Raw genomic sequence first — 12,909 nt, forward strand, 5'->3', positions numbered from 1 at the left:
AAACAGTAAATCTAAATAAATTTATAAAATATATTATGAATACTACATGAAGTGCATATATAATGTTCAAAAAAATATAAAAGTCTAAATAAAGTGAAAAATAAAAAAGTACATATAACAGAACTAATCGTCTAAGTTTGCAGCATCGTCAGCATCTGAATCATCATCAGGACCGTCATCATCTGAAGGAGGCAGAGGAGCGTCTAGGTCAACTGGTTCTGGACGATCAATCGTAGGTAATTGGATGTTGGGCTGCAATTTAGCCATCAACTCTAACACTTTCACCTGATTCTCATAAATCTTAACTTATTGCCGGTACGATTTCTATAAATAATGACTCATACGTGGGTCAGGTTGAGCCGATGATGTTGTGTCCGAGTATGAACCAACAGATGAAGAAGAAGCCCCGGAGTAATGCTTTTGGGAGAGCGTCAGACCCACTCCTATCTTATGTCCTCTACGCATGCCAAGAACTTGCTCTAAAACCCCATGCTCGTTAAAGCTGAATACTTAGTGCAGCCCGGATACAATCCCACCTGGAGCTCAGAAAGTAGATCCTTAAATTCAGCGTATTGTACATCTTCTAGATCCACATGCGTCTCATCCAACATTTCATGGTCATCATTAATCCCAACAATATCTTGTAATACTACAAACATCTCGTCTACTGGTTGATTAACTATTGGGTCGACACCTGAAACCGCTTCTACTTCACCATGGGGAATCCATGTACTATACAATGGATTAAAACTAAATCGATGTATATGCGCTCTCACAGTTTCTACTAGATGCATTTCATGGTTTCTACATTTTACACAAGGACAGCTGATATGGCCACTTGAAGTTTCATAATTTTTGGCGACCTCAATAAAAGCAGATAACCCATTCCAATATTGATCCGACAATCGGTTCCTCAAATAAATCCAACTTTTGTCAATCAACATTTCAACTATACACAACAACAGACATAACAATTTATTAATGTGTTTAATTAATTTTAATTTTACTCTTTATTAACACAATTAAATTTTATTCATTAAATTTTGTTAATGAACTTATTAAAATTCTCGTTTTCTAACTAAATTTCGGCAGCATAACGACTTATTTTTCTTATGATCCAAAAATCTAAACCTACAGAAAAATAACTTTAAAAGATTTCGGCACACTATAGCTGCAAGATGTGCGGCCTAGAACAAGAATCACAAACATATACTAAATTTCAACAATATAAGAAAATCATAGTTCAAATATCAAAATCATTATCCCGAATTCATATAACCAAAAACTACAACAATTTTAAACTAAAAGTACAATAAGTATAAAAAACTTACAAAGTTCAAACCTATTAAACGGGGGCTGAAAATAGTGGGATTACGTCGGAGGAACCGGGCAAACAACGATGAAGGCGAAAAATCAAACGCCTACATCAAATTGAAACATCGAACATAATTTTCAAGCACCGAAATTAACATTTTATTTACATCTAGAGTAACATATAGACACAATTCTTGATTAATCAATGCAAGTTTAAATTTCACATTCTCAGAACCATAAAAAATGACTAAACTCGAACAAAATTCCCAAACAAAATCCCCAATATTCAACTCCTAGAGCATCAAAATTCTCGTAACTCAATCCAAGCACATACTCGATAAGCAAAACAAGAGCAATAAAATTTTCTCGGACGTGCATGATTCTTCCATTTTCCATTTTCTTCTTCCATTTTCTCGGCAACCAAACAAAATTTACAAAAAGAAAAAAAAAGGAGAAAACCCAAACCTGTCAGAGTATGTTGCCTCTTCGAAGTCCTGGCGGGGGGTAGGGCGGCGGGAGCGGCGGCGGTGGCCGGAAAGGGGAAGAAGAGAGAAGGGATTGGAAGAGAGAGAGAGAGAGAGAGAGAGAGAGAGAAGGGAAGAGAAAGAGAAGAGGGCCGGCGACGGCGGTGACAGGAAGAGGAGGCAGAGAGAGAGAGATTTTGTAAGAGAGAGAGAGAAAACATCAGGGAAAAATGAAGAAGAAGAAGATAGGATATATTAGATTAGACTTATTTGCGATGACAATGTCGTCGTAAATAAATTTAAAATGTCATCACAAATACGTCACAGCTGGCAATTAGTTGGGACGACATAATGTCGTCACAAATAATATTTGAGTCGTCACAAATAATCATTTTTTTCGCATTTAGTTTTTGGTGAAATCTTAAAAAGATTATTTACGATGACAGAGAAAATGTCGTCACAAATAACATGAAATTATTTGCGATGACATTTATCGTCGCAAATATCTTATTATTTGTGACAACTTGTCGTCGCAAAAATGGATTACCTTGGCAGTAAAAATCCGCGCCATTGAAATTTGCGCTCCAAAATTATTTGCGACGACATTTGAGTTATTAGCGACGACATGGTTATTTTATTTAACGGGGAGTAATTGCGATGACATGTCATTGCAAAAAATGTCGTCGCAAATGGCCTTCATTGTTGTAGTGTGATTGCTTGTTGTCAACTCTGGCTTTTGGGATGAGAAGGAAGTTTGAAAAATATTGGGGCAATGGGGAAAATATTAACTATATGTTGTTTATTGCTGTTGTACTTGATCCTCGATATAAGAAGACATATCTTTGGTACTGTTTTAGCATGATTTATGATGTTGCCACAGCCTCTAAATTGTGCAACAAAATGGATGAAACACTGGCTAAAATGATGTCTTTTTATGGTGACGGGGTAGATAATGAAAAAAAACAAGAAATGGCTGCAAATACTCCAAATCAATCACCTGTCCAACCGGTCAATGAGTTGCTAAGTTAATTCTTGAAGCAACGAGGGGATAATAGGGAGAAAAATGACCTTGAGAGGTATCTAGCTGAAGAGAATGTGAATCCTTTAACCCCTGATTTTGATATTTTGGAGTGGTGGAAAGATAATAGCAAGAAGTTCAAGGTTTTGGCTCAAATTGCCCGTGATGTACTAGCTGTCCAAGTCTCCACAGTAGCTTCCGAGTCAGCTTTCAGTACTAGTGGTCGCATTCTGGATCCATTTAGGAGTTCTTTGAATCCTAAGATGGTGGAGGCTCTTGTTTGTACTCAAAATTGGTTGAAATCTACACATGATTGTATACAAGTAAGAGACTATTTGGATGACTTGGAGACTTATGAAAACCTAGGTAAGACAATAATTTGTATCTATCTTAATCTATTTTATTATATGAACTCTAAACTATCCAAATTATTACTTAAGCTATTTTCATTTCTCTTGTAGATAACTCAACTTCAAGTCCTACTACAACCATTGAGGAGCCTATGAGTGTGGATTGATAAAGATGGTTGATGTTGCAATGCTTGCTTTGGATGGATTTGAATTAAGATTTAAGCCTCTATGTTTGTTTTGCTTAAGCTATTTGTTTTATGTTAAGACTAATTTATAAGTATTTGATGTTGGATGGACTACTTTGCTTCATGTTTGATGTTAGATGGACTGATAAAGATGGATGCTATTTCTATTTAATGATGAAGTTTGAATATTATATTGAACTTTAAGTCTTTCATTTTTTGAATGTTGAAACCAACCACCCAACCCACCCCGCACCGCCCCAACCCAACCCGAACATCGTTGGGTTGTGAAATTTTTCTAACATCGTTGGGGTCAAATATGTGCAACCCGCACCCTTTGGGGCGGGGAAAAAAAATTATATCCCGCACCAACCTAACCCATGAACACCCTTAATTAAATCAGATAAAAATTATATTAAATTAAAAAATATACAGAATAAATAATTTTTAATATAAATTTAACGATTAAAAATAAAAAAAGTACTGATATTTTTTTTGTCCAACCGCAAAAGCTCCCCCACTTTTGTTCTCTTGTATTGTCCAAAGCTTGCCATGCAAGTGTATAACACATGAAACAAGTTGGAAAGGGAGTTCTGACTTCCGACAAGCAAGTTCTTTTCTCCAATCTTATCTCTTTGGGATTGACTGAAACTTTCTTTGCCCAATTATTTCAAAATTGACCCAATGTGATGAAGGGTTTCAATGCCACTGCCAATCCCCATGGGTAGCTTTGTCCAATAAGAAACAACAAAACAGTACAAACTACTATAGAATTGTTGACTAGTCCTAGTTTCTTTTTTTTTTTTTTTTTTAAAGGGAAACAATTGAAGTATGAAGATTAAAAATTAGAAACGTACACAAATTTAGAATTTAAGTTTTATTATAGTAAAAAATTATCAGAAATAATTATATTTAATTTTTTTATTACAGTAAAAAATTTTCACATAAAATCACATTTTAATTCGAATCAGTGAATTAAACGAGCCCGTAGTAAATAGGAACTATATCCTATAATTTGATGCACTTCTCCCAACATCATATGCGAAAGTAAGCTCATTTATTTATTTATTTTTTATTTTCATCCTCAATATACTTTTAATTTTTCGCTTGAAATATACTGGCAGTTCTATATGTTTTTCTCTTCTGGTATAAGGAAATACATTGGAAAAAGTACACATTAATGGTTGTAACTTGTAAGTTTCGTCAACTCAGATTTTGATTTGGTTGTGGGTTCTCTTGACCATTTTGTAGTTTCTAAAGATTGTATCTGAAAGTTTTTTCGCTACACGCAAATAGTGGTCAACACCTATAATATATTTACAATTATATCAATTAGAAAATACGTCATTGCGAAGGTCATTTGAATTTAGAAAGATTACGATTATAGTGTTTTTTTTTTTTTTTAAACTCGATTTTCTCTTCTTTTGCGAGGTTACGTGCATGTCGCTTGTAAATAAAATATACAAAGGAATCTTACATAATCTTTAATTAATAGAATCCATGTTTTTATTAATTAATTGATTGTGACAAATTTTTATTTTATTGATATTGAGATTTATGTGAGATTTACTGATACAAAATTTATTTTGTTATGATTAACGAAAATAAAATACCGTTTTTAAATTTTATGCTAAAAAAAAATTTACAAATCAACAAGTGAGTTATATAATTATGAAAAATTATGGGTGGAAACTTGAAAATGAAAGTCACAATTTTGCCGTTTTGGGATGAAATTGTCTGCTTCTGACTATTATAATTCCGTAAATAAAATTCTGTTTATTTGATTGATTTGTAAATTTATTACAACTAAAAACTCTTATTAAAAATGATGTTTAATTTTTTTATTATAATTAAAAATTTTAACATAAAATTACATCTAACTTAAATTGAGTCCGTTTAATTGGATGATTTATTCTCTGATTTAAATCATAATTCATAATTCGTTATATTATTTTTTCTTATAAAAAATACACATAAATTAAAAATAATTTTAATATTATAATTTTAATTCACGAACAAAACCGGCTATACGAATTTGAATCGAAAATGAGGCCTATGTATATTCGGTTGGCGCCCATGTCTCGTGGCAATTTTACGACTTTTCCTTTTTCTTCTCTTCCGGTTCCTCCTATAAAAATGCCAGAATCCACAAAGTATATACGCTGAATTTGGATCTCCAATTTACCTTCTCAATCTTGACGAACTCCTTGCTATTGCAGCGATTCTTTTTCATTTTCTTTCCTTTTCCATTTTCCTTTCTTTCCATCCAAACAACCCATGAACACTTCAATCATACGAACGGCATATCCTCCTAGCCATACATCTCGCCCTTGCTCGAGATTGTGGATGAAACGTATTGATTCTAGCTCCGGATGCACCGCACTGAAATTCAAGAGAGAAAACGAGAGTAGGAAGTCCTTGAAATGCGTGCGAATCCGTGATTTTGGAGCGAAGTACTCGTCGGAGTTAAACGGCCGTCGGAACCCCAGCTCATCGGCGACCGGCGAGTTCGCCGTCGCCGACAGGCTGCAGCTTTTGGTGTCGGAGTTCAAGTCGCTGGCGGAGCCGATGGAGCGGGTGAAGCGGTTGCTGGACTACGCGGCGCGGCTCCCGCCGTGCGATGAGTCGGCGAGGTCGCCGGAGAACCGAGTCGCGGGGTGCGCTACTCAGGTGTGGGTGGAGGCGGAGATGGAGGAGGCGAGCGGGAGAATGAGGTTCCGAGCCGACAGCGACTCGGAGATCTCGAAGGGGTTTTGCTCGTGCCTGATTTGGCTGCTCGACGGCGCCGAGGCGGAGGAGGTTTTGGAGCTGACGGCGGAGGATTTCGAGCACGTGAATATTGGGCTCCACGGGAAGGGTCACTCCAGAGCCAACACGTGGCACAACGTGCTGATCAGTATGCAGAGAAAGACCAGAGCTTTGCTTGAGGAGACGAAAGAGAGAAGACGAAATCCATCTTTGTCTGAGGATTGTTTGCTTTCTCTCTCTGCTTCTTTGTCTTTGTGATATGGATTTTGTTTATTTATTGGCTTAAAATTAAGTCAAAAGGATTAACATGAGAAGAGTTTGCAAATTGCATGTGTTAATTTGTACTTAAAAGCTTTGATTTTTTATATGGCCATTAACCTTAAATTAGAGATTATAGATATTTGGATTTACTTGCCTTTTTGTTGTTGTTGTCAAGTTTTGTTTTTTTTTGTCTCTTCATTGTCGGGGCTATCTAAAGGTACAGTCTTTAGAAGGAAGAAAGGTTTTCCTTCATCTCTGTATGGATTAGCTACTGCTAAAAAGCTAATCATTTCGCCAAGCTTGCACTTGTGCAACTTTCGTTTTTTAGTGCATTACGGATGAGAGAGACACAATGAAGAATGTAAATTTTTTAATTTCCTTTCTCTCTTGTCCCATACATATTACATACAAGATGGCAAGTTTTCTATAGTTTTATGGTATACGACATGTAGAGGACCTTGAATTTGGCTTCGCTATTGAGCTCAGCAACAAAGGGGAACGAAAAAAAATTACACATTTTTCTTTCCCTTTCCATTCTGAAAAAAAGAGGTTCTTTTTTCCCATCTGGTGCTTACTGGTAATGAGCTCAGAAAAAGTTTTGAGCTAAAATTCTCAAATTTATTTGAAACAAATCATGATTTTAAGTAGAAGTGTGATGTGTTGTATGCTTCTAAACAGTGATGAGAGCAAGTGCCAAGTCTTTGGACATGGGGTGTTCTTATATATATATATATATATATATATAGAAGAGGGTAACTAGGTAAGTCCCATCATCTCAATTTGAGAGCCTGTTATTTCCTCCTTTTCTCCACAAGAAAAAATCCAAACAAAGACACGAGAGAGAAAGCAGAGAAACAAATTGAAGCAATCTCAAGGGATACCTGACGCCCACTAAATCCTTGGATCTCAAACAAGTTGCTTGTCTTTTCAGCATCCGTGGTCTGACCAAAGGCCACTTCTTCACCGGCAGAGTTATAAGCATAGGCTCTTACAAAGAAAGTAGCCGTGGGCACGTCTTTCCCAATTGTCCAATCCAAGCTCTGCTGACTTGTTTTAGATGCGTCATAGGGTGTGTTTGCTATGGTGAATTGGCAGGGTCTTGTCCCTCTGCAGCTTGTCCACCGTTTTCCTCCATCCACGGCCTAACTGGCTTATTGGAGCGTAGCACAAACTCACTTTCACATTCTTGTGCTCTTTGTCCGCTTCTGATGCATGAAGAAGAGTCTCGTCCAAACTTCACTGTGATTCTGTCCTCTCCAAACTCATTTTCACATTCTTCTGCTCTTTGTCCGCTTCTGATGCATGAAGAAGAGTCTCGTCCAAACCCCACTTCACTGTGATTCTGTCCTCTCCTGCCATGAGAACTGCAGAAAAGACAGAGATTCCAAAGGCAGTGTATTTTCAAATCAGATTTGAATAGGCTTTTTAGCTCGAATATCAAACAACCCAACGAGAGTCTAGTGGCCACGGTAGGTATGTTCCTTGACTTAACTAAAGTGGTGGGATGTCTATTCGATACTGCATGTTTTTAAACGTTAAAATCACATCAAAACGAAAAAAAAAAGTACATAAAATTACGAAATTTAATAAAAATACGACGGTTTATGATTGCTTGTGCCAAAGAATTCACTATTTCTTCCATTTCTTGATAGAAGGGTGTGGTCTTTTACGAGTGTTAGTCAAAGTAGTTATTTATTGTGTCAATTCAAATTTAAAAAAGAACAATTCCCATCACAATTAGTTTCTGGCCAAGAAAAGGGGGAAAAAAAGCAATAGAGTTGCCTTTTGTTCATACCTTGTCCTTGTTAAGGGGAAGCGCTGACCACTAGAGTTCTCGGTAGTGAGGAGAAGAGAACATCTCCTCCATAACAAGTTTGAGCAAAGCACGTGATCAGGAAACTGATGAGGAAACGAAATTCCATTGAGGAACTAAAAAATATTGCCCAACAACCTATATACTTCCATAAGTAAGCAAGTTGAATTAACAAGGAAACCTAGAGAGCTAATTTATAGAAAGAAGGTTAAAAGGGTAGCTATGAACATGATTTCTTAAAGTAAAAAGCGGACTTGATTAGCCATTAGAGACTTGAAAGAGAAAAGCAAGGCAGATAGTTTGTCCTCTTGTGTTTTTTTTTTTCATAGCATGGCCAAAGGGTGATGTTCAAGATTCTTGTGGAGCTCTTTAACATGTGATCAGTTTTTAAGTTGTAGTTGACTTTCTGAGGTTACAAGTGTCAAGTGGGCTGTTTACTGATATAAAGGTCCCGTTTATTTCACCGATTTGAGTTTAGAATTCGAGTTTTGTTACAGTAAAAAAAAAACTTTCAGAAATAGTCACATTTAACCTTTTTTTTTACAGTAAAAAGCTCTCAGATAAAGTCACATCTTAACTCGAATTAAAAACTCGAATCATCAAACTAAATGAGTTCATATACATTGGTGACACAATTGTGGCTGGAGTGCGATCTAAAGCAGGCATATGACTCTTTGTTATTACCTCCTTTCCCTCTTATTTATTTATTTATTTTTAGGAAATGATTTGAACACACCGTCCTAATATTAGATTACGGTCACTTTACCACTAGGACGTCTCTTTTGGAGACTGACTATGAGTCTTTGACCCCCATGTAGGCCTTAACATAAAGAGCTAGTTAAGATAAAAACTCTGACCCCCATGTAGGCCTTAACATAAAACATAAAGAGCTAGTTAAGATAAAAATTTGGTACGTTAAAAAATCTAAGGTCCCATTCACTTCACCGATTCAAATTTAGAATTCGAGTTTTGCTACAGTAAAAAGCTTTCAGAAACAGTCACATCTAACTTTTTGCTACAGTAAAAAGCCCTCACATAAAGTCACATCTCAACTCGAATTAAAAACTTGAATCAGCGAACTAAACGGGTCCTTAAGTGGTTTGGTGAACTCCATTTTGCCCACTTTAGACTTCGTTCGGTAGAGGGCTGGATAAGAGGAAGGAAGAAAAGGGTTGGAGGGATAGAGAATGTGAAAGATGGTGAGGATTATAATAATTATTTATATTGTTTAGTAGGACTGTAGGAGAGATGAGAGTTAAAAGAATAAATGGTAGTTTTTTATTTAATTATTATATTATCTATTTATTATTTGTTCAGAATTATTTTTGAAGGGTAAAAAATACATTTTCTTTTAAGTTTGAGTAGATAGGTTGGGTCCTTCCATCAATGGAAGGATCCAAAATAGTGGGCCCAGAAGGAGAGTCTCTCTCCGTCTCTCATCTTCCTCCTCTTCTCCTTCTTACTAAACAAGAGTTCACCCTCTTTCTCCACTACTCTCCTTCCTTCCATCTCGCCCTCATTCTTATTAAACATACCCTTAGGCTTCATTTGGTAAGAGAGACGAAGAGGAGGAATGATGGAGAGAGTTGGAGGGTTGAGGAATGTGATGGATGGAGAGGATTATAATAATCTTTTATGTTGTTTGGTAGGATGGAGAGAGAGTTAAAAGAATTAATGAATGAATCTATGTTTAATTACTAGATTGTCCTTTTTATCAAATTCAAATAAAATTTTTGAAGGATAAAATGGTCTTTTTAAATTTTTAGTGGGTGGATTGTATGGATCCCTCCATAAGTGGATGAATGCAAAATGATAGGCTCGGGTGGATTGAATCCCCCTCCACCTCTCCTTCCAACCAAACAAGAGATTTAGGGGTTGTTCTTTTACATTTTTGAGTTAGGGTGACTTGAGTTATGATCTTAAGTTGAGTTTGAGTTATAACTTGAGTTGAAGTTATAACTTGAGTTTGTGTTTGGATGTGCACATTTGAGTTATGATTTGAATTGAGATTTTTTTTGAGTTTGTATTTGGGTGGGTCAAAACTTAAATTTGTATTTAGATAGTATTTTAATAAAAACTCAATGGTGATGAAAAATTTTAATAGGGTATATGGGTGAGGTTTTATTCGTCTTTTCGTTGTAAATGTATAGAAAAAAAAATCATCTCAATCAGAATTAAAATGAAAAAGTTATGACGTTTTTAAGAATAACAAAAATATTGTTTAGTAACTTGAGTTCGAGTTTATGAACTCGAGTTGAAGGGAAATCTTGAACTCGAGTTTAGCTTCAAACTCGAGTTCAAATTCGAGTTTAAACTCGAGTTCAAACTCAAATTTTACAAAAAAATATAAACTTAAATAAAATTATAACTCAAATTTAAATTTTTTCTGAATTTTATTGTAAAAAAATAACCCCTTAAACTCTCTCCATCTCTCTCCGACCATAGTCCTGGTAGTTTTTAGTGGACGACAATGTTGCTATTGCAAAGAGTCAAAGACTACATTATGTCTAAAAGCTATTGTCCTTAAGCAAGAGAAAAAAAGAAAAAAAAATACCGGCAGAGTTTTGTTTTGAAGGATATAATCTATATTAAGGACCCGTTCCGTAAAGAGATTTGAAATTGATAGTTTGAATTTTTGTGGTTTGAAATGATAACTTTGAAACACGTGTGTTTGAGCATTTGGTTCAAAAAATTGAAAATAAGAAGGGGTTAAATTGTTTTCTTATGTTTTTTTGGTTCAAAACATCAAATCAATAGTTTGAATCAAGTCTCCGTTTGGTTTATGCGTGTTTAAACGAGTGATTCTTAATTTTAATATTTAAAATTTAAATTTTCTGTGAGAGAAAAATACTATAGTAGAATCAAATTCACGAGTTTAAACGCATAAAACAAACGTGCCTAAAAATATTTATCAAATATTGGTTCGGTTCATTCGAACTTTTAGGGCTCGTTTACTTCGCGAATTCGAGTTTTCAATTCGAGCTGAGATGTAACATTTTCTGAGAGCTTTTCACTGTAGCAGAAAAAGTTAGATGTGACATTTTCTGAGAGTTTTTTACTGTAAAAACCTGTAACTGAAAACTCAAATCGGTAAAATGAACGAGACCTTAGTTTAAACCATTTGAATCTATTTACCAAATGTATTCTAAATTCTACTTATTTTGCACACATGTACACATAAATATTCTTCAGATTTAATGAAAACAAACACTATTGAAAGGGATACCTAACGCAGAAAGCTCCAAAAAGAAAGAATTGATTTTTTTTTTCCTCTTCTTTTCCCGATTGATTCATCAAGTTTCAGGATGAGACACTTATAGCCAAGTAACCACTAGCTGCTTTGGTAAAATGCTTATAATCAGCCCTAATAGGGTCATCCTTGGATGTGTTCTTTCCTTAGAAACTAAGCAATAATGGCACCAAAAAAGTCAAGCTTGCCCTTTTCCATGCCAATGAAAACATCAATCCCTCTTTCACGCCATTTGGACATCTCTGCCAAGTAATAAGTATGCATGTGTAGGATCCAATTAACTTAACTATGATGCTTGCCTTTTTTGATCGAATTTAGTATTTTCTGACAATGAGAATCTCTCAGACCCGTCCAAAATATATCTATGTGGAAACGACATTTGCTTCATAAAACAACTCCCCACGCACCCACTATGAAAAAACAAAAAAACAAAAAAAAAAAAAGCTTTGATTGAGCCATCATTCGAAAAAAAAAAAAAAAAAACAAAACAAAACTAATCAAAGCTACTTTTATTTATTACTTTCAAAAGTTGCTTGACTGTTGTTGCCAACAATCAGCATGCATGGAATAATAAATCCTTCCAAGATATTTATCTCTGGAGATATAATTAGGTTCCTATTCTCTGGTGTACTACCTTTTTCAATATTTTGTCCTCACGTCACGCCTAAAAGAACACAAATTCTATATGTTGGGTTTACGACCATTTTCTTTTTTAAGTTTTCATTTGACTTTTTTCTAAAAATATTTTTTAAAATAAAAGATATTCTCATTTAGCATTTTTTGATTTTATCACGACGCATTTTTGTTTAGCGAAGAAAATAGCTTTTGTATGGTTGACATGGAATGATGAGAATATTAATATTAAATATTTAATTTAATGATGGAAAAGAGGCAACATGTTCAAAGAGCATCCAAACCATCCAATGCATGGAAGTCAAAAAGGCGAGAATTCCGCAATGAGAAGGTGGGCCAGGCTTTGGAATCATAAAGACGGCCCAAATTATCCCACGCACCACAAGGGAGCCCAAAGTCCATTAACAGTTCCCCAGCTTCTTACAAAGATAACAGCCGTGTCTCCCACTCGTCCCCACCGCGCGTAAAACAGAGGAAAAGCATATAAAACTATCCCTCCTCTTACATAAACACACACGCACGCAAAGTCGCAAACATTCTCTCTCTCTCTCTCTCTCTCTAAACAGTGACTCTTTTTCTTTTTCCCCCTCTTATTCGCATGTTCTCGGAGCTCCGGCTCCAGTAACGGAGCCCCAGCTCTTTTTTTTTTTTTAGCGAACAAAAAAGAAGGGGCTTTTGTTTGTTTAAATTCCCATTGGGAGTTTTTATTTAGATTTTGGTTTTTTTTTGGAGTTTCACTGCGGTTTTCAGATCCTGAGTTTGTTGGTTGTGAAGAAATAGAAAAAAGGATGTCGAAACCATGGGGCGGCATCGGAGCTTGGGCCGCCGAGGCCGAGCGGGAGGAAGCGGAGGAGCGGGCGGCGAAGGCCGCCGCGG

The 12,909-nt window shown here is 35.7% G+C and overlaps 2 protein-coding genes and 1 pseudogene across 2 annotated transcripts in view; 2 read left to right on the forward strand and 1 right to left on the reverse strand.

The window, feature by feature from the left end:
• The first annotated feature begins 5,391 nt into the window (after positions 1-5,391).
• Positions 5,392-6,680, forward strand: LOC21410286 (sufE-like protein 2, chloroplastic). The gene has a single exon (XM_010102064.2). The coding sequence runs from the start codon at positions 5,606-5,608 to the stop codon at positions 6,332-6,334; it is 729 nt and encodes a 242-aa protein (XP_010100366.2). The 5' UTR covers positions 5,392-5,605; the 3' UTR covers positions 6,335-6,680.
• Positions 6,681-7,128: 448 nt separating this feature from the next.
• On the reverse strand, positions 7,129-8,259 carry LOC21410287 (annotated as a pseudogene).
• Positions 8,260-12,639: 4,380 nt separating this feature from the next.
• Positions 12,640-12,909, forward strand: part of LOC112092297 (eukaryotic translation initiation factor 4B2-like) — a 3,619-nt gene continuing 3,349 nt past the window's right edge. Inside the window, exon 1 of the mRNA XM_024168122.1 lies at positions 12,640-12,900. Within this exon, the coding sequence (XP_024023890.1) occupies positions 12,822-12,900 (79 nt within the window). The 5' untranslated portion in view covers positions 12,640-12,821. The remainder of the gene's footprint in view (positions 12,901-12,909) is intronic.

This window comes from Morus notabilis, unplaced genomic scaffold (genome assembly GCF_000414095.1).
Source record: "Morus notabilis unplaced genomic scaffold, ASM41409v2 Scaffold99, whole genome shotgun sequence".
NCBI lineage: Eukaryota > Viridiplantae > Streptophyta > Magnoliopsida > Rosales > Moraceae > Morus > Morus notabilis.